At 39.4% G+C, this 22579-nt stretch overlaps 2 protein-coding genes across 2 annotated transcripts in view; both read left to right on the forward strand.

Annotated features, from left to right (window-relative positions):
• The window catches only part of FREM1 (FRAS1 related extracellular matrix 1), a 74681-nt gene extending 59289 nt beyond the window's left edge, over positions 1 to 15392 (forward strand). Inside the window, exons 31-37 of the mRNA XM_037374317.1 lie at positions 670 to 908; positions 1601 to 1648; positions 1910 to 2092; positions 2361 to 2486; positions 2915 to 3030; positions 9615 to 9700; positions 11071 to 15392. Of these exons, the coding sequence (XP_037230214.1) occupies positions 670 to 908; positions 1601 to 1648; positions 1910 to 2092; positions 2361 to 2486; positions 2915 to 3030; positions 9615 to 9700; positions 11071 to 11270 (998 nt within the window). The 3' untranslated portion in view covers positions 11271 to 15392. The remainder of the gene's footprint in view (positions 1 to 669; positions 909 to 1600; positions 1649 to 1909; positions 2093 to 2360; positions 2487 to 2914; positions 3031 to 9614; positions 9701 to 11070) is intronic.
• Positions 15393 to 20347: 4955 nt separating this feature from the next.
• CER1 (cerberus 1, DAN family BMP antagonist) lies at positions 20348 to 22579 on the forward strand. Its single transcript, XM_037372733.1, has 2 exons — positions 20348 to 20875; positions 22286 to 22579. The coding sequence occupies exons 1-2, from the start codon at positions 20348 to 20350 to the stop codon at positions 22577 to 22579; spliced, it is 822 nt and encodes a 273-aa protein (XP_037228630.1).

Consider the following 22579-nt stretch of genomic DNA (forward strand, 5'->3'; position numbering starts at 1 on the left):
TGTGCCTAAAATCACACCAAAAAAGAAGCAACTGTAGAAAAACAGAAATAACTAGCAAACCAGCTGTGTCCTCTGAAAGCAGAAGAGTGGGTTTTTTTTACTTCTGGTGCTTAATGAAACAATATTTTAAATACTTGTATTTAAATTATATGAATTAGGCTTCATTTTACAAAAAAATCCTTTTAAAATTGCACATCTGTTTTCCCTTTAACATTCAATATGTAAATCAGCAGTAAATTGACATAAAGTGTTTGTAGAAACAATAGTGTCCTGGATTTCTGAAGAGAAAATTGTCTGGGCGTGATGGAAGTATTGCCAATGTTAGTTAAAGATACCTGTCTATCCATGACCAAAACCAGCACTCCAAACCCCAGTCTATACATGAAAACAGGTATTTTTGGCAGACATTTTTGCTGAAATTCTGATCTGTGGGTAGACAGGTGCATATGAAAAACTTATGTATAAAAACATAAGATGTACAGGTAGTAGCTGCAGTCATAGTCACAGCAAACCCCACAAATGAGAATGACTGAACGAACAGCAAATCAACCACATCAAGTGAAAGAATCATCCAACTTAATGACAAGCTGTTTATATGCCCATGTCAGCGTGACCAGTTTTCTGCTCATGCAGTTAGAACTGACCATCTGCCATTTTTTATGCTTTCAGGTCAGTGCAGCTATTCCCATTCTTCTGGCCAAAGCAAGCACGACTTCTGGAGGAGAGGCATGCTGTTTCCACTTTCCTCAGGCTCCTCATCACCTTCCAGGCCTGGCAATGCTCCCTTGGAAGGGATCCCACCGTCTCCCTCCAAAGGGATGAAAGAGCATGGAGGGGACCTGTGGCAGGGACACAGCTTGGCGAATTGGTCCAGGACCAGGCTGAGAGTTACTGGAAATGGCAGAATAGTAAGACGCTTCTGTGGTGCAGTGAATTTATTGGGATGTGATATCTTTATTTAGTTATCATATTTCTGTAGTGATTCTACTTGATCATGCAATAACCATAAATTACCTGAGTTTGCTTTGAGTCAGGTTTGAGAACTATTTAAAAATATTGCAAGGAAAAAAAAAATAAAGTCCAGATTCTGAAGATCCATATGTGCAGGAGAGGAAGAAAAGTAGAGCTGGGGGAGGAAACATGCATCAAGCAACTTCAGCAATTATGCAGCTTCTAATCTTGTCTAAATTATGGGTCAGCTGGAAGAAAGAAGTCACTGGAGCCAGGCAAATATATACAATCTGTGCATCTGGTGCCGAAGTTTTAAAGCTGAAAATACCGTTAGCTTAAACATGGAACAGTTACTTAAAATTTGCCCATTGATTTTCCTGCTTAAGCTATACTGGTTTAGCTAGGTGGTTTAGTAACAGTCTGCTACTGTGATCTTAAAAATTAATGGAATCTGTTTATAAACACACTTGTAATGTGAATTTTAATGGTTGTTTTCAGAGGTGATCATTTTCCATTCTGAAAGAACTAAACCCAAGATATGTTCTACAAGTTTTGTAATCTAGATCTCATAGTAAATCTTGCATAAAGTGTTTTTGTTTCTATAATTCATGAATATGCCCACCTTATTCTGCTATTCTACCTTTTTCAGGTTCATCCTTCATCTGTATTCAGAAATGGAACTGATGTGGTTTTCCAAGTAAGAGTATTATGAGTAATGCTCAGACATTTGTATGATTTCTTTCTGATTCTGTTCTTTCCAGGCTTTATCACTCTTAATAATTCATTATGATCAATATTTCATTTTTCTAAGTATCTTTCTTTGGTGTCACTTTCCCTTGATTTGCAACACTTTGTATTTTTTTTATTTTCTTGAGTTTATTTAAGAGTTGCTTGTATGTGCTAACCCTCTCTTTTCCCTCTCCTGTTGTCCTTGTGTGTCTAACGCTATAAAACAAAGTATCACAGTATGATATCACTCAAAATAGAGGATGACACCTCATCAGCTAAAGCAAACAAGAAAGCTCAAGTGTCAGTAATTAACCAAGCACAGCCACAGATAAATGTCGTCTCCTCTAGGAAGACGGAAGTCCCACAAGCTGATAAGGTAGAACCGGCATCTGAACCAAACTCAAGACATCAGGTATGAAACCTTTTGTCTCATAGGCGTTTTCACCATCTGTTTTCAGTCATGCTGTTTTCCAAAATGATTTAACACCTCTGAGATCTAAAGCCTAACCCTTCCTACTCCAAAGCTGAGTGTAACCAATACACAGATAAATTAACAACAGCCCTTAAAGAGTTTTCATGGCATAAAGTTTTAATATAAGGCCTATTTAAAGTTTCATGTAGCTGCTTTGTTTTGTGTAATTATTTTCCTTCAAATGTTTAAATGACATTTCACTTTCCAGGACTTTTATGTTTTTCCAAAGGCCTGTACACCAGATTTAAAGGGGCTCTTGCATTATGAAGAAAGCACTCAAAAGTTATTTCAGTGTGATGGGATAATATGGAAATTCTGGAATTCCCAAGGCAAGGTAAAAATGTCACCATAAGTATGCATCTAAATCAGAGCATGAGGTCTAGAATGAGCGAGAATCTCAAGCAAAGGACCTTCCTGTCACAACTACTGACTTGTTGCACACAGACCACAGGAGACAGAAAACGGTGTCCAAAGTAATGTGATCTTGTAAGAGGATTTTTGGAACTGAAACCTGGTGCCACCTTTAAAGCTACTCATATGTGTCACATTTAAAGCCTACTCATGTGGGCTCCTCTAGCAGGCATTTATTTCTTTATATTTTTTAAGCAATGCTATAACTTCATTGTTACATACCAAAATTCATGTTCAATTTAATTCTGGCGAGGTCATAAGCCATAAGCAGCACCTCCAGCCTTCAGCCTGATTATTAACACACTGACGTAGTTCACTGTGGGCAGGAGTCTGTTTTGTCTTTTATTTTAGGAGGTAAGCCTGAAGAAATGTCCCTCTGGATGGAGTCATCATGAGGGCAGCTGCTACTTCCTGGTGGTGAATCACAAGGTCACCTGGAACACTGCTGCTCGTGCTTGCAGAGAACAGTAAGAGACTTCTCAGACCCAATGTGTTTGCTGTGACTGCTGTTGCCCTCAGCTGAATGCTGCTGTCAAGGCAGAGTTTATGCACATAAGCTCCATTTTGGTTGTGATGCACACCTCCCCAAAAAACCAGAACAAGACCTGGGATTCAGACCCAGTGGCAGATAGATATTATTAGTGTCGTAACGGTAGCGATGCTACCCTGTTCACAACATGAATTCCCAAAGCTGTCCACGTGTAGTGAGGATGCTTTTCTAATGGGAGAATAGTTTGGGAGAAAGGAAATAGAGAGCAAAGACTCAGTATTTCATCCTTTCTGACCCACCACTTCCTTTGCTCTACCTTCACTTGATATAGCAACAGCAAAATGTTGCCAGCTCCTGCATGCCTCACCATAATAACAGTTGTATCAAAGTAGGAGAGAAATTGAAAATCTGCCAGTCTTGCTCTTTGGAGGCCTGCTTTGTGGTTTTGGTCTTAGGAGTGGTAGCTTAGGACTGGAAGAAATGCAGGCCATGGTAACATGGAGTTTGCCCTGGGAGCATGCATATTCTGTACCTTGTGTTGAGCTGTGAGCACTGGGTTGAAGACCAAGCTGAACAACAGGAGGGGCTTTAACAGGCCTTTCCATTACTCCATGAAATTAAATTTGAAACAGGGAAGAACTGGAGATGAACGAAACAGAATACACTCCATTACATTAATACAACCATGCTTAGTGGTTGAAGGACATGCAGGAAACATGGACAAGCGGGCATAACAAACCTTGATTTCTTCCACTCAGTTATGCCAGATTATGTTGTCTTGGTAACACACAAAAGGAAAGTCTTCATTCTAATACCTCCCTGCTGATGGAAGTTATTCATTAAAATGTAGATGCTACCTTCTTTTGTGAGATCACTACAAATTTCACATTGTTAATTTGTTTATTCAGAATTTCAGGTCCTGAAATGGTTTTCTATCACCTGTTTTTATTTTGTTACTTATCCAAACAAAGCTCTAAGTTCTGAATATTCTAATATTTTCTTTCTGAAGGCTTCAACATTCAGTTGATCCCTTGGGAGCACATATCACTCTGCTGGGAGGTGTTCTCAATTTCCTAGAAGTGTGCCCCTGCTGACCTGTATTATTTGTAGGCAGCAACTTCTTGCCAAAGCTGTAAAGTGCAATATAGATGTTAAATTGAATAACTGTAAGCTGTGTAACAGTAAATTAATGACAGTGTTAAAGACCTACACAAAAAACAAGGTACGTCACTGAATCCAAAACCAAATGAATCCTAGGGCAGTGATGATTCAATTAATGTCAGACTGCCACAGACTGAAGAAGCTTTATCCTAGTAAATGGAGTTCTGCTGACCTCCATCTGGAACTGATTACAGAAGTACAACCACAGGCACACACTTAGATGTGGTACAAGAAGATAACAATGAGTTTTATTTTGTGCTTTTGCCCAGCTCATCCCTGGCAAGTTATTAATCATTCTATTAATCACAAGTTGGCATTTAAATAGCTGATATTTTCAACAAGGAAATAAAATCAGTATGGATGTCAATCTGCAGTTTTTAAATATATCAAACAAACATTAGACGTTAAATGAAAAGATTAGAATTGACTTGCAGTAAATCAGGCAATTTCACTGAGAAATAAGAATGATTTTTATTATTACAAAAATGGCATTATCTTAAATAATTTTCTTTCTAGACTTTTTCTATTATAAAGAACAGGAAAAAAAGCACAAGCATTGTTAAAGTTGTTTCAGTAACAATCTCCAACTAACCAACCTCCTAACCTTGTAGAGAAAACAGTTATCCTGAGATGATGGACTTGAGACCAAGCTATACAAAAAAAGATGTGGACAGGCTGGTGAGGGTCCAGAGAAGGGCCAAAAACATGATCAAAGGACTAGGAACCCTGGCATACGAGGAAAGGCCAAGAGAACTGGGTTTGTCCAGCCTTGAGAAAAGAAGGCTTAGGGGAGCCCTTATCACCATGTTCCAGTATTTAAAGGGTGGCCACAAAGAAGATGGCAACTCCCTTTTTACAAGGAGTCACATGGAAAAGATGAGGGGTAACGGGCAGCAATTATTCCTGGGGAGATTCCAATTGGACACAAGAGGAAAATTTTTTGCAGTGAAAACAATCAGCCGTTGAAATGATCTCCCCAGGGAAGTGGTGGATTCCCCAACATTGGACATTTAAGATTTGGCTGGACAGGGTGCTGGGCCATCTTGTCTAGACTCTGCTTTTGCAGGAAAGGTTGGACCAGATGATCCTTGAGGTACCTTCCAACCTGGTATTCTATGACTATATGGTTCTATTCCATCAAAGCAATGCTATCAACTTATTGTGGAAGCAACTGTTGTCTGGACATTACTGTATGTACATGGGCTTATGCAAACCTGTTTGGGCTGCTAATGAGCTTTGACATACATTGCATCCATTTGTCACAGGTGGCATATCAACCTTTTCTTCAATTTCCATGTGTAGCAATAGAAACAGACACAAAAACGTGCTCCTCTTGAGAGAAGTTGCTGTATGCCATGGTGATAGTACGGGTGGAAAAAATCTCAGCTAATTGCTGTGAAAGTCTTGCACCATTTCTAACCCTTCTCCAAAACATTGAAAGAAAGGTGGTTTAAGAACTCATTTCTCTGGCTTTGTTTAGTATGCATGAAGAGGCCCTTGGCAACATGAAGAGAAGCATCTGGGGGATATTACGGCTGAGTGACCCCACAGCAGCCTGATTTAGCAGCAATTTTGGTGATTTATGTTCCAGTTCTTGTTTATCCCATAGGAAAATGTCCTCCCCAAGGGTCAGTGCAGCAGGGCTCACTCACATGTGAGATGGTTTCACTGCTGCCACCGAAGGGACTCCACTGGATAGACAGAACCCACAGTTGCCTCTTTTGCTTTGTCAGTCAGATTATACTTTCATCAACATTTAGTTAGAGCTTAAATATGGTCAGATTTCAGATTCTTCACTTCCAGCTTTGTGAGGCAGGGTCTATTATTTTGTTTAGTGTTCGTACATGTGATCTCAGTCCCTGGGAATCATGGGCAGAACCCCCTCTAAAATTATAGGTTAGATCCTTCACGATGGCTCATTGTTGCCTAGTGCAAAGCAGGCTGGACCTTGCTGCCCTCCTCTCCTAATGCTGTGCTAGTTCTGTAAGTGACTGGTTTAACTTACATTATTGCTAGTGACTCCAGCACAGGGATTCTGGTACCTAGAGACATTTTAAAGGCCCAGTGCAGCTCGTCTGATTTGCAACTGCCATTCTGGAGGCACAGGGCTCCTGTAAGCTCTGCATCATGTCTGTCAGCCTCATCTGAATGTTTTGAATACCACAAGGTGTTGTAAACAACACTAGACACCTATTTCAAGGCACAGGATTACTCCCTAGGCGGTCAAACAAAAGCCTGGGATAAGCAGAGCCTCTCAGTCACTCTTGCCCACTTCATCATCAATATAGTATGTGGATTTACTACAGCAGTTCAAATTAAATGTCTTCCTGTGCTACAGAAACTTTCCTAGTTAGTCAAATGTGCTTTTGCTGAAGTGAAATTTATCAGAATGGTGCAAACCTCCTTCAAATGTATTTAATAATTAAATGTAAAATCAACAGTCTTTGTGATAAGTGTTTTGCATATAATACTTCAAGATCAATGTCTACTTAAACCTTTCCTTAATTTGGGCAACTGGTCTAAGATGATGGATGCTCTTGACCTTATGACCCCTCCTTTAGAGTCATTTAAGTTAGGAAGTGTTAGATTTACATAACTCCATAACATTATCTGGTTATTTCCTGTGTCTGGCACTCTGCCTAGAGGTACAGTTAGTAATATTATCTTAAGTGGTATGTTCCTTCAGGACTGTTCTTATTTCCCTACATTACATCAAAACCCCTGGCTAGGTATAACAGAATAGTCGTTCTCTCTTCAGTCATGTGTGTTTCTCAGGCTGTATTTAGAAAGCACTCCTATGGAGAAAAGATTAGATAATGTTATAATTATTGCAGTGCTTTCCTCTAACACTGCTGAAGTCTCTCCCTGGTACTTGGATTGAGGTGGAAGTCTGAAACTGTTACTTCTCAGACCACCCCTGTATGTCATAAGCGATACAGCCATTACTAATACTGATGCTTTTTGTTTTCACATTTTTTAAAACAATTGAAACATCAGAAGTAAGCTATGCTTGCTTAAGTGACTTAGCTCCATGGCTTTGTTTTTCCTTAAGCAGAAGCCAGATAAAATGCCCTATTTCAGTTCTGGCTCAGGCAGTAGTGATACCACAGAGACTTCTGGCCAAACCTCTCCTTAGCCCCCAAGTTTGGGCAGTGGCCAGCCACAGCCACTGTGAGGGGAATGGCATCCTGCTGCTGCATCAGTTACTCTGGGAAGTCACCCTGAATTAACTGAGCCTGCTTTCCTGGACCTTTTTGTCTGAGGAAGAAGATGGAGTACAAAACTTCCCAAGAGCTTCTGTCAGTGTAACAGTTCTTGGTTCGCTGCAGATTCGGTGCCTGGTAGACGGGCCCAGAAGTGCGGAAGCATGTCACCCTTGGGACATGCAGGTGAAATTGTCCACAAAACTTTGCCACGGTGAGAAGCACAAGTCAAAGCCTTTGCTGGGAGCTTCTCGGGGTGAAGTTTTAGGAGCCTGTACCATACGGAGGTGCACAATCCTGACCGTTACCAGACAGTTGCTAACTACTTTGTGCTGGGATGGTCTGCTGTTTGTGAAGTCATGATCAATGTTTCTGAGGCCATCCTGCTGCACAACTAACTGAGCACAGATGTCAGCGAGATCCCTTACATTTTGTTCTCTGGCAGCCCCTGAACTTAGGGGGCCCTTGATGGGACCCGTGTTGCTTTGCGGTGCTTGGTCTAGGGCAGCCACGATTACACAGACTGTGTGAGCTAATACTCAGCTGTCCTGCAGGCCTTGGCAGACCCACCATGCAAAGAAGAGCAGAGGGCAAATCCCCTGCTGCTTTGCTTGACTGCAGGGATAATGGGGGAGGTCTTTGCAGCAGGAGCAATCACATCAGCATTACAATGAATTTGCTCCATATCATACCGCGGCGTGCCCAGATTAAGGAACAGTCCAGATTTTCTCCAGTAGGGACTACCTTGAATTCCTCCTGATGTAAAAGTTGACTGCTTCCCTGTTTTGTGTGGTGTTTTATGACATCCACGGGGTCAGTGTTAAAAGAGATACAAGGCAGTTACAGAGCTCCAGGCATGGGTTTCTAACTGGGCAGCAGGCTTGGTGGTGGACTTGCACTTCAAGATCTGTTCATGGTCTCCATAGTGGACTCAAGTCTGGCATACCACTCTTGGGGTCTGGTTGTGGTCCCAGCTCTTAAAGAAGACAGTCTGTACCTCCTTTGGAGAAATACTGACCTTCTGCCTCTGTTATCTGGCAACAATCATAAAATTTGCAAAACAATGCCACTGACTTATTCTGCTGCCAGAAAAGTTTTAAACTCACTTAAAACGTCGTGATGAGCAGTGTTGTTTGCCTGGGCCCTATCAAGCATCACCCAGGATATTCTGGGAGGCTGAAGGGGTTGGCATCATTGTTAGATTGACTGGCAGTCAGAAACATGGGACAACAGAGGCTCAGTATTGAATGGAAGACAACAGCAGACGTGGCATGTAAAAAGGAGATGTGATATCAAGGCAGGCAAAAAGATGGATAAAAAAGGAAGTGGAACCACTGATGGCTGGCGGCTCCTGGCAAATGTGAAGGACGTCATTTGTATCTTAAGACTTCAAGATTTAGCCTCATCAGATTTCTAAATGGCTTAAGAGCAGCCTGCTCATGCTTGCATGCTTAGTACTAGTTGGAAGACTTCACAGTGTCAAGGCTGCTCAGTGGCTAGGGTTCGAATGTCTTCCTCTGGGGATGGCATACTTTAAATACAAACACAGAGCAGAGCTTATGCACTGGCTTCAGTCTGAAATAGTTGGTTAATACACACTGCAACTGCTCTCCATCTGAACTAAATGCACATTCATTGCAGACAACCCAACACCACCTCTTAGAACCACGCTACCACTCTAAGCCAGACCTCTAAATTACATGCACTTGGTTCTGTTTTGAAGCATGGCCCAGGTCTTAACTGTGTTATTCAAAGTTTTAGTTTTGTCACAAAACAATTTTAAAAATACATAGCCAGCTCTACTACCAAATGGGTGAAGCTGTATCTTTCAGTGGCTTAGATTCTATTGTGGGCAGATTACTATTTTAAAGAAAAGAACCTATCCATGATTGTGTCAACAGTTTAAAACACAGTTTGTGAGTATTAAGTACGCATTTCCTGTACACAGTTCTTTCAGTTGCCCAGCTGATTTAATTTTTTGGTTAAAAAATCAGACTAGGTTCCTGTCCAAGTAATCCAGAATTTTAAGAGTTTATCTTCATGTAATTATTCTTTCATGCCAATAAGTAGTGGTCTTCCTGTGAAATGTTATTTATATGCTTCATACTAGGATCTGTGCCCCTTGTTGATAAGTCGATGGGAGCTGTCTGTCACTCTGTGGAATGCTAATCACTCTGTCCTCTCTCCTTGAGCCTAGATACCTGGGGAGTCTAGCAAGCGTGGCTAATGAACAACACATGCAGTGGCTATGGGACTTCAGTGGGAGGAAGCCCTTTTGGATAGGCAAGTATCTCAGCTGCCTGTCCTCTCTGCGTATTACAGTTCCTGCGCACCTTGGAAAGCAGAGACTGCTGCAGCAGCTCAGCACAGTTTCCAAACATTGCATTGGCCTCAACTTTCTGCTGCTTTTATTACTCCAGAGCAAGGCATAAACTGAATGCTGTAATTTACCTGGCTAATTTTATAAGTCTTTATCAAAAAGAGGAGTTCATCGTGTTGCCTATTGCTGGATTGTTTCTTATTTTAACACTGGCTGGTAAAATAAGTCCTGGTGGAGCTCCCTCATCGTTCTTTTTACTGTGACTTTATTTATCTCTGATTTATCTTTTTTCAACTTTACATTAAACAAATATTTATATTACTGCTAATTTAATGATGTCTTCTTGTATCAGAAATCTTGTGAATTAATTAGATGATCAGCTAAAGAATGGTTCATAACATTATTTCAGATTTAGCTATTTCTTATTATGCACCTTACATTAAATGAGAAATGGAAAGAACTCAGATGGACCTTCTCTGTAGCTCCTGATCCCTTTCTGTGAATGATGGCCTTAGCTCATGGACTAGTGTTATTGCTTTCTTCTAACCCTTCTTGTTTCTGCTACATTGTCCATGTTTTAGGTTTTTCCAATTGTGAACTGCAATTTTCAGCTCTTAGTAATATTTTGAGATGGATTTATTAGTTATACTAAATTAACTTTAAAAATTACAGTTAGTTTGGGATCATGTTTAATGGTATAATGATTCTGTAAACCTGAGGGAAACTCCTGTGATAAGAATAAAGACTACAAGACCGTTGTGTCAATTTTCTGATCTTGGTCTCTTCTAGCTAAGAAGACAGGTCATGTCTGAAAATACGCCACCCACGCTGGTCTTAGTAACTCAGAGGCTAAGTGAAAAGACGTGTTTTAGGTTGTATTAATGAACATAATCTAATTTTACAACTGCTAATTTCAACAGTGTAAACAAGGTCTACAAAGATCTCAGGATTTTATTTTCAGAAGGAATCTGAAGGCATCTAAGGCTGCCCAGACTTGAATACGATATTCTGCTTGGCATCTTAAGCATCAAAAGAGAAACCTGGGAGATGATAGACATGCAACAGATGGAAAGAGAGAAAACATTTTAGATAGGCAATAATGCAGAAAAGTGTATTTTCCCTAATTCAGATGGTACTACTTGTGATTCAGATGGCCTTATGAAATATTAAATTACATTTACTTGTATTCTTCCAGATGTTTTTTTTTTTCTTTTAGCACAATATTGTATGCATTTTTCAACAAAGGGACAGAACAGCATGCTTCTGTTGGCATCAGGCTCCAGGAACAATAAAAAATAAACATCACTGATTTGGTCTTACTGATTTCACACAGGCTTGAATGACCAAGTCAATCCTGGACATTGGGAGTGGAATGGAGGAGAACCTGTAACCTACATCAACTGGAGAAGAGGGTCCTACCACTTTCCAAAGAGAGGAAGAAATTGTGTATTGGTGCAGAAGCGAGGAAAATGGCAAGCAACCGACTGTGGGAAGGTCAAACGGAACAGCTATATATGTTCAAGAAGACTGTAAAGAGAGGAGGATCCCTGTGAAAGCATGCGGACATTCATGTTGTTTCAGTTCTATTTATCTGTAGACACGTAAGGGTGTGCAGTTAGAAAACTGTCCTAATTGTCAGCAAGGTTTATTTTACATGCTGCCAGAGGTGCAGATGCATTGAACTTTAATCAAGGAATAGAGGTCAGTTGCAAAGATTAAGTCCAGGTTAACTCTCCCCAAAGACTTCGATCTGTCACTTAGTCCTATGTATTTTTAAACCAAAAACCTAGGCCTGAAGGCTTTCATCACATTTCTATGTAAAAATACTTTTTCTTTTTTTTTTTTTAAAAAAAAGAAAGTAGCGCATCAGTTGATTTGCTTTGTTCTTAGGGAGGGGTTGTGCATTGGCTGTTGCTTTAATTTGTTTGTAATTAAAACTGCAGTTCTACCCTGCAGTCACAAAAAAAAGGAAGACTGCTTGGAGTGGAAGTAAGAGCAGACTCTGCTGGCTAAAAACAGGTCCTCTTGGTAGATGAAGGGGGGGAACATATGATGTCAGGAGACTGGGGCTTTTTCAGTGGTTGCCCTGGTATAACATCTTATGAAAATAACAATGAGAACTTAGTGACAGAGCACCAACAGGAGCAAAGCCTTTCTTTTTCTACCTCCCAAGGCCAGCCTCAGATCCTAATGGATCTGCTCACACAGAGCTACATATTGTTTCACATTCCTAGCCAAAATAATTCAATTTTTTTTGGAGTTGCAGGATGGTGCTGTAATTTTTAGTGTAATTAAGTAACGGCACCTCTGTAAATCTAATATTATCTTGGCATATTCAGTGATACATGAACATCAATAGGATTTATATGTGTCTATAAACCAATGTAATTGTGAGACATATTTTTTACTAAAGCAGATATGGCTTTTGAAAAGTATTAATGTAAGTCTTTATTAGGCATTTGAGGTTTTTAAAAATAATAATTAAAAATCCAGACTTAGTTCTGAGAAATGCTTAAAAACCAGCATTTAATAGCGAAAACCAGCTGCCTGTAACTTAATTTTTACTTATTTTAAATGTATGCAGTTGCAATATTACCATTTCATAACATTACAGCAAATTTATATTCAACCTGTCAAAAATCATCCTTTAGGACATTCTTACTGCCAGCCTTTAAAAAAGTCATAAGCTTCCTAAAAAAACTAAAATAAAATTACAGCTCCTCTCAAGCCCTCCCTCTGCCCACGATGAGTGTGTCACAGTTGGTGTGGCACTGAGTAGGGTGAATTTGCCCTGTATTTTATGAACTCTTATCCCTCTCAATCTGCCTGCCTGCCACCAGCAGCTGATTCTCCCCTTGCCTCCCTCCTATCAGCTTGACTATTCGGCCAGCCTCTGGATCAATTGCATCTGTACAGTGTTTGCACCAGAGGACCAAACTCGCCTTCTGGGGTTCCTCACAGCAATTTCTCAGCCGTGAGAGGGACAGGTGCAGCAGAAACATCTCTCCTCTCTGGGCTGAGGGACACTTGTCTTAAGGATTAATTATCCCTCTTCCTTGCCTTTGGCATGCGTGGGTTATTTAGCCTTCCTCCTTGCCTGTAGCACGTTAAATGAACATGCATGCGTGTAGCTTTCTGAAAGGACTGTTGCAGATAAGCATCAGTGAATTGTAGAATTGTAGAGGAAAAAAATACTGTGGACAGAACCTTCTCACCCTTATTGTTGGTGTCAACAGACATAGACAAAAACAGTTTTAAGATTTCTTTTTTTTGCCCTGAGCTTATAGACACTCTGCTAGACACTAACAGTTTTGCTTAAGGAGTTTTCTAGATCAACACAGATAGGCTAATTTTTTCAAGAATTCCCCAAACCAGTATTTTTCACTGCAAAAAGAATTAGCATCTAAAAAAGCACTCTTGGGATCTCCTGCTGTTACGTTCTGGAATTCCAGGGAAAGTTGACGAAGAGAGCTTACTTAGACATAAACTTTTATTTCTTTAGGGCCTTCTTTTTATAAAAACTGCTGAGTTTATTTGTGCTACCTTGATAAAGCCTGTTGAGACTATTTAAATACCTCTCCTAATTATTTAGTAAATGAATGCCATCAACAGAGAGGGAATTTTGACCAAGGTGCTTGTTACTTGACCAGTAACTAATAAATGACTCGTGTCTAGTCTGAGACAACAGTGATCTCAGAGGTTTTCTTTTGTGAGAAAGGAGATCTTCCCTTTTCTACATTTTGTTTTAACTGCTTTAAAGTGAGTGAAAACTATGAGGATCTCAGTACACAACAGACTGCTAGTTGTGCAAACTGTACGTGTTTACTGGTTTCATTAGATCTAATACAATACACTAATGAAGCTAAAATTCTTATATTGCAGTGCAAGGATATTTCTGCCCTGAAAGACTGCTGAATTGTTTTGCAATACAATGAACTGTTCCAAACACTTATTCATAAATCTTCCATTTTCTGTCCTTAAAAACCAAGTATTTTTCACAGATTTCTACAGCTTTTATTAGAATATTTGAGTTCAAAGAATACAACATACTCAAGTCAGGGAAAGCACAAATAAATCAGTTTTTCTGTTGCCATAGGAAGTTGTTGTCTCTAAGAGGTTTAGTCAAGGAAGAGCCTAAAATCCTGGGAAGTTATTGGGAATTTTTCCAATCTTCACTACTTTTGAATACACTCTGAGTAAACTCAGGGGAAAATCAGTATTCTGAGGATGAGCATCAGCAGGCGAATTTCAAGATGCTGAAAGTAAGCACAAGGAGCATGTAAATTCAGGTGTCCGCCCACAGACGCCACACTTTCTGGTTAAACAAAGGATTTATTTCACCAGAACTTTTAGGAGCAACAGAACCAAGACACAACAGCTTACTGAAAAGAAACCAGTGGTTAGCCTATATTTCTATAAACGGATGGGCAACATGAGTCCTTTGTGTGCCTGTCACTTTAAACCACCTTCTCTCCCTGTCAAGTACCTTTTAAATCTGTTGGCCAATTTCAAACAAATTTGACAGAGAAGCAGTTGACTCAAAGGCAATGGTTACGAAAAAAATGGATAGGCAACTGGCCACATGAGCACTTCTTCCAAACCAAAATACTCTTAAAAAAATTTGTGTTATTATTAACCTCACAGAATTTTTAATCTGAAAAATATTATAAAACTTTTCCAGATCTCTTTTGTACACTCCGGAATTTACTGAATGCCTTCAAGTCTTTATTCACTCATTCTACAATTATAAAACTAGCTTTGAGAGAATGATATATACAATTCAGTGAATACTGTGACTCTACATTATTTACATCACAAGACTGGTGCTGTTAGAATTCTTGTATTCAGAACACTATATTTATTGTGCTGTTTAATTTTGTAATGTGTGTTAATACAAAACTGAAACATATTTTGGTGAATAGGTACTTCTTCAGTTTCATAATCTCGTAAAAGCTTTTTTCCTAGTGATAAAAACTATAGTGTTGGGTGTAGTAGAAATGCACTTATAGTTAAGCATAATATACCTACTGTTTACTCTGTGCGGTTTCTGAATTTTGTTTCTCCTGTATGAGCCTGTTACTGAGTTAATACTATAAGGGCATTTGTGTGATGAGCACACCTTTTTTAAAAGAAAAAATGCTGTTTATGTTGGAAGTTAAATTTAAGAAAAATTACAGATCTGCAAGCAAATAATGCAAGATGATTAAAGGAAGACTGTTAGTCCATAAAATTGCATTTTAATATGATTCTTGATTTAAAGAAGAACATGAAAATGAGGTCATTTTCCCTCAGTAACCTCACTCATCTTCATGGAAGAGATGCAGATGTTAGTTCTCTTCTCATTACCCTTTAAAAAGCTATGCTGCTTGTAACATGGAGAACTCTGCTACTCCAACTCCATTGCTTAACTACTATCCTCTACACAAACTGTATAAGGTTAGAAGACACGAACACAATAGGGTTGGTTTGTTTATTTTTATAGCATTGAGATAATGTATTGTTTTCAGTCAGAAGTAGTCCTAATGATTAGGTATACGGTATATAAGTACTGGATATAAGCACGGTAAGCCAAAGAATACAATTTTATTCATACAGATGAAATTTTCAGATAAGTCTAAATATATTTTTACTTTAATAAAAGAAACCTTATCTGCATCATCTTTCTTGGATTATGTTACAAACATTTCCTTGGTGTTGTCAAACTTCAGTGAATCGCCACTGTTCTCAAATTATTCACGGTAATCTAAGGTAGATGTGACTTCCTGAAGCCTGAAATGTCTCTTTGCCCAGACTCTTTCTCCCCTGTCTCACTGTCCCACAGCTTAACAACTGAAGCAATCAAACAAATTCCTAACATAGCTCCTCACACTGGGTTTAGAATTGGGTACACTCTCAGTTAAACAGTACATATGTGCCAGTACCATTCAGGAGGTGCTTCAGGAGGCAGACACTTGTCCAAAATCCACCAGTGTGAGAATTATAATAGAGAGAAAACCATCCCTTGCATCATGTGTGCATACCTACAGCCATGAGAACATGGGCCAACACACATGAAAGGACACTTACCCTAGCCCTGCTGGACACACATGCGAGCATTTTCAAGTGTGAGCATCTACATTTTGGCAGCAGTCTGAAACTCAATACTGTTCTCATTTCTGTTGCTACAGCACAGAGAAAAGAAACAGAGAAATGTGAACAGGAAGGTGTAAAGGAGTGAAGAAAGAATGCAACAGAGGACTTGAAACTGAATAGCAAAGGGGGGAACTCATGTATCTAAGGCTGAAGGTACAAAACCAAAGAGGTTTATTGTCTGTTCTTTCATATCATACCTTGTAAAAAGCCTTTTGGTATCATAATTATAACTTTCCCATGAGGCCTGTATGTAATCTGTTTTCCTGAAACTCAGTAAAACAAAGACCACAGATGGCTTTCTTTGATAAATGAGTACAATAATTAGAGAATAAACTGCACGGTGCAAATTCATTAGTTCTGAGGTTTTCATATGGGTTCTGTAAAAGATATATCTGGATTCAAGTTTGTCTACATAGGATGTGTTTTTAAAATGATAGGATATTGAATTGGGCTGTAATATATGAAATCCATTTTAATGATTTAATCAATCATGCTATGATGAGACTATTTAGCTCAACAGAAGGCAAGTAATTCAAGCACTGCCTAAGAATTATTTTTAGGCATCAACTGGCAGTGTAACTAATTATTCAGTTTATGTCCATAATGACTGAATAAACTCTGGCTCTGAAACAAATAAATAATACTACTTTGCATTTGCACAGCACTTGTCATCTATAGACCTGACAGTTTTAAAAGGTGGGCAAACATTCATGGTAACTATTTCTAGTGAAAAGAGAATGTCCTGAATAAATGGCTACTATGAAGGCAAATCAAAGCCTGCTTGAAAGACACCGCTGCATTCAGCCACAAGATTTAACAACCAAAACACAGTGAAAACAAGTGCTATGCTTATATGAAAGGGTAATTAGGCAGGAAAACAAGTTTTTATAAAAGATGCAGCATTGCTTTTTGTAGGAATCTGAGATTAGCTGTATTTGGAACATAATGATTATGTGCCCAGTCCAATCTCTGTTGCCAATTATTAGTCTATGCTGTTGATGTCACCACAAAAAGACTTAAAAATACTTACTATTTTTAACTTCAGAACAATTCTCCAAACTTGCTGAGTTTGGAGTCTGAGCTGGGATGCCTTACTGTAATGCAGGCAGGCTCCTGGCTGAGCTGAGAGGCTGAGGATAGATCTGCTAGCTGTGCACAGTTCTACAGGCAGCTGACTCCAAAACAGATTCAGACAATATGTCAACAGGTCCCATTCCTTACAAATTTTATCACTTGGAAAGCAACCACGGCTTACATGGGCATGAAGCAACAGTGTTAGACTGACCTGGTAGAATCAGAGATGGCATGCTGCTTTTGGGTCTCAGCAGGTCTTAGGTAAAACCATCCAGGAAAACCCAGGAAGTAGAACAGGCTTGACCTAGAGAAGAGAGCTCTGTTTTCTGCCTTTGGGTTGTGGAGTGCCTTGCTGACACCGATTTGCTTCAGCCTTCTTTCATAGCCTTCAGTAAAGAGTATTTTGTGCTTTTACATATGAAGCCCTCTAAGGCAGGCCTTTTTTCTTTCTTGCTGTATGATACAGCATAGAATGGTACATACCATGAATGGATTCTGATCTTGAACAGGTTTTTTCCAGTGCCATTGCACTGCAAATATACCACTAGCAGTTTAACATCTATACATATATGCCAGTACTGAGGTTTTTATGCATTTTGTTAATATTTGCACTGCACCAATCCGCCCGACCAGTTTAGTTTAGTCTAGGCAGACCAATCATTCCAATACTACCATTACTTTTTATCTATGCATTGACAGAGGCATCCTTAAATCATTTGAAACTTCCAACATGATTTATTGTTTGTGAAGAACTGCAGAAAGAACCCTTTGTAAACAGCAGTAATAAAGTGATTTTGCTCATATTCTTGCTACAAAGAAGAGAACCCTCCGACAGAAACTAAGATACTACATGGGTACCAAACCACACCTCAGCCACAACAGATAAGAAGGGCAGAATACACCTGCACACATACAAATATGTTTTTTTTCTTTCACAGTAGACTGGGGTAAAATTTAACTGAGGCTTAAAAGCCTGTTTTCTTTCACCTTGAAGGTGGTGGGATTTTTTAAATCAGGCTTTGAAGCAAGGTAAATTAGACCTTTCAGGCACTTAGTTTTCAATTCTGTAAACATATATGTGAGTAATCGAATGCAAATTTGCTTATATGGACAAAGTTAAATACAGACATTATAGGATCAAGATCACAGCTGGAACTTCTAAATAGTAAGAGCTAGTATACCACTGGTCTAGACTTAAGAGAAAAGGCACTTCCTGGCAAAGGAAGTGAAAAGTAGCTGAAAGACATAAAAGTAAATAGAAGGAACAATTCCATTGTGTTGCTACAATCAAGACAAAATCATCCTTAAATTGTTTTAGTTAGCTTTGCATTTCTAAATACTGAAGCAAAGAGCTGCAAAAGTATAAGTTGCTTCACTTGTGTTTGATAGACATTTCCACAGGTGTCAGACCCTTCTGAGTCAAGATGATACAATATAATACATAGGTCTGAGTATCAGTGCAGTCTTGTAACTCGGAGCAACTAAAATAGAGACGAAAAGAAGAAGGAAAAATCAACATGTAATGTCCTTATCTTTGCTGAATAATTTTGAACAACTACTACCAACATGCACCAGATACATGGAATTTTAGTTCCAAAGGTCAACTGCTTTCGTTCATTTTGTTGGCCAACAAAGACAGGATGTGAAGATACAAGTTGCACTTCTAGGCTACTTAATTGTCTTCCATCTAATTAATCCTCTTGACTCGTTGCTCCACCCTAATGCTACACATGCTTCTGTAAATGTGATGCAAGGACTTTTTGCATGTACACCTCACAGCCAGTATTGTTGCAGATGTCAGTACTTTCTATGATTTCACTCCTGGTAGTTGTGGGAGAATCTGCCCTCCCAGGGCACAGTTGAAACTTCAGGAAGACACCAAACCAGTGGCAGAATTAATTTGCTTTTGGCTGAAATTGGCAATAAAGCTTTTTTCTTGACAGCTGTGCTTTCCTTAATGAGATCACCCCACTGAGGTCAAGGCACAAATACTCTCTAGTGTTGGAGTGTAAACCCAGTTCTTGCTGAACCTCCATGCACCTCTGTCTCAGGACGGACCAGAAGATTAGAAAAAAAATTAACTCAAGTGAATTATGCATTACAGAAAAGCTCTAGATCTTCACTAACTTTGTCCTAAATTTATAAGTCAGTGCGTTACAAGGACGTTGCTAGGCAATTAGTTTACTACAATTATCAGGCAATAAACTAATTCCCTGGAAAGTCAAATAACTCCATATCTATACTACAGACCACCTAAATTTTCAAGAACAATTAACAGATAAGCTACAAACTTAAGAGTCTATTGACAGAATCTTTCTGGTAGAAAGGAGTGTGTAGAGATTAGAGTACCTAGATGGCAAATTATCTGAAGCAGAATTTCCTTTCAGTATTTTCAGATCGGGATCAGTGTTTGTAATGTTTATTGAAAATACCTTCTCCTTCTCCCAAAACTTTCCTCTGTCTGTTCTACCAGAGGTTTGGGGTTTTTTTTAGATGTTGTATAATATGATCATTTTGTAAAAGACGCCTCCAGTTTAGGGTCTAGTAGTCTTTATTTAGATGAGACACTGATGTCTAGAATCATAAAATACGTCAGTTCTAACATGTTTTGTTTAAATCCTCATTTTGCTTACCAACTTTTTAGGATGCCTGTAGTGGCTTTGGTGTCTGAACAGGATATAGCAGTGTTAGTTAATATTTGAGAATCTGGAGGGCAGGGTGGGAACTTTTATTCTGGGCTAGTGGCATGTCTGCACTCCAGCAGCTGCAAACCTGCTATGAAGGAGGTGTGTGAGCACCAGTCTGCCAGTTTGCAGTGGTGCTGCTGCAGGCCTCATGTCATATCCCAAATCTGAAAGATCAAAATTAGATGCAACTTTTGAAAACATGGGTTGATTCAATGTCTCCAGATCCAGTTTCATGTTTTTACAAACTTTAATCAGCTTGCCTTTGCCTGTAGTGATGAAATAACACTCCCTGTTTTGACAGTCTGTGGCTTTGTGAAATGGAAAGTCACAATAAACAATGAAGCCCACATTGAACATGCTAATACACAACCGCAAATGTTTCCTTAATTCCTAGGCCTAACCTAGACAGCTTATCCAAACACTTCCTCCTGTTGACTCCTTCTGACCCCCACATCATCCTGGGTTACTAGATTTTAGATAGGAACTTCTAATACACATAATCAAGATTGAAGGCAGAGTTTCATTAGCACAAACCCCCCTATCATAATTGTAATCTACAGTAAATGAATGCAATTAAACACACCAGGGTCTCCCATGAGCCCTCCCCTCCTCTGCACACAGGCAGCAGCCATAAGCTGACAACAGGCTCTGATATAAAGCTGGCACATACATACACTGCAATAGCAGCAAGTCTACAGGGTTGCACTTCACATGATCATGTTGTTGTTTCTCCTTCAGCTGTTGGTGCTCTCATGTCTTGGAGCCACAGAGCCACAGGGAGATTCATTGCAAAGGAAAAGAGGAAGGCCATTTCAGCACCTCTTCTACCTGGACAAAAATCTGCATGAAAATCAGAGCTTCCGTGAGCTGGTAGGGCAAAACCCGGGAGGTGTTGAGGAAACCCTGGGAGAGCCAAGCTTTTTTGTAGCAATTCCCCAGATGGCATCTGAAAGTGGGAAGCAAGAGGAGAAAAAAATGTCCAGATTCATCCTTCCCAATGCACAACTCCATGCAGACCAAAACCTGAGAATCCAGGCAGCACCCAGAGAGAGCTCTCCTGTGGAAAACGTCTCTCCATCCCACTATTCAAGCAAGAGAGAAGCTGAACCTCCCTATAGAAAAGATGCCAAGAAATTTTGGGACCACTTCATGTTAAAGAAAAATTCAGCTTCTGAAGAGGTTGTCCTGCCAATCAAGAGCAATGAAATGCACCAAGAAAACTGTAGAACCCTGCCTTTTTCCCAGGTAAGAACAGGTGTCAAAGATCAGTAAGTGTGTCCTTTCCCCTGCCTCCGGCAATCACCAACTAAAGACACACAGGTTATTTTGTTTGCAAAGTCACAGGGCTACTTCAGAACACCCTCATGTGATAAGCTGCTGAAAAACACTGGTGAAAATGGCTGAAAATGCCTTAGGTGATGAGGCAAAATGCTAAACTATACTACTGGAAAGTCACACATTTCATTTTCAGGGAGTTATTTATTCTTTTTTATGCAAACAATGTTCTGACCTTGCCTGAGCAAGCAGGGCAGCGGCAAGTAATTATCTAGCCAAGGAATATACATCTAAACAGTTTGTATACATGAATTACCTATGTATATGTATAGACATACATATTCACATATGTGTATATACAGAGTCATGGGGCAAGTATTTACAGGAGAAGCTGGATGTTTTCTTGCAGCTAAGCAAGGATTCCTTTCTGCTGTATTAATTGGAAAACTGATGCGTATATCTAATTCTGTGCTAAGAATGTTGGAGAACTGGTAAATTGTCCCATGCACAGATGAAGCCGTTCTGTAATATTGTAACATCAAGACAAGCAGACAGTATAGATAAAAGTGCTGTATTCCTCATAAGGCAACATGTGTTCTCAGTGTTTCTACAATCACAGTCCATCAAGGAACATGTTATTTCACATCCCTCAATAAATTAATTTCATTGGCAGACACAGGTGAATAGATACGGCCTAGAAACTTGTACTGTTTCACTATTTGTGCCATGTAATATGGCAAGCTTTCTCCAGGATGGTTGCAGTTATGCCAATATAAAAGTGCTAACTTCAGTCTAGCTTTTTATGGCTTGGGAGCTGACTTAGGCTTTCTTAATACAGGTAGTTGTTACTCTAGCAAACCAAGAGATTACAGAACTTCCATTGTACTTTTGAGATTTTCATTAAAAATACCTGCTAAAGAACATTATGTCTCTTCCACATAGACACAAATCTTCAAGATTACAGTTGAGTCTAGTTTGAGGTTTATATACAAGAACATTGGGTCAGAATGATGCTTTAGGTCCTGCTGAGTAGTTAAGACTGCTTTAACCATGTCAGAAATGGTTACTCAAAGAGCCATTAAAAAGTAAATATGACAAACCCACCTACTGTATTTTTCCCCATCAGATCGCAAAGGCTCTGACTGAAGCAAATTTTACCTTTGTTGTTCATTCTAAGAATTGTCTATAGGAGCACTAAATTTTTATTTTAAAATTTCTTATATTTTATTGCTTATTTGACATAGAAAATAAACATACTTTAAGTAAATGTTCTGAGAAAATACAGTATTTGGGTGGGGGTGGGGGTGTCGCCTTCAGGCCTTCTAGCAAATTCCATGAGTCATTCATGTACCAGAAACTTCAAAGTGCTTTCTGTTTCAGGGCATTAGTCACGACAGCTGTGAGAAGGTAATGGTACAGAATAATCTGTGTTTTGGAAAATGTAGCTCCTTTCACGTTCCTGGTCCAGAAGATCATCTTTATACCTTTTGTTCTCATTGCTTGCCCAGCAAGTTCTCCATGAAGCGCCTGGATCTCAACTGTACCAGTTCTGTCCCAGTGGTCAAAGAAGTCATGATTGTAGAAGAGTGTAAATGTGAGACCCAGAAGATTAAAGACCCTGCGACTGGATCTCTACTATCAGACATACATGCAAATGTACACGAGCACAATTAA

The sequence above is a fragment of the Falco rusticolus genome, chromosome Z (genome assembly GCF_015220075.1).
Source record: "Falco rusticolus isolate bFalRus1 chromosome Z, bFalRus1.pri, whole genome shotgun sequence".
NCBI lineage: Eukaryota > Metazoa > Chordata > Aves > Falconiformes > Falconidae > Falco > Falco rusticolus.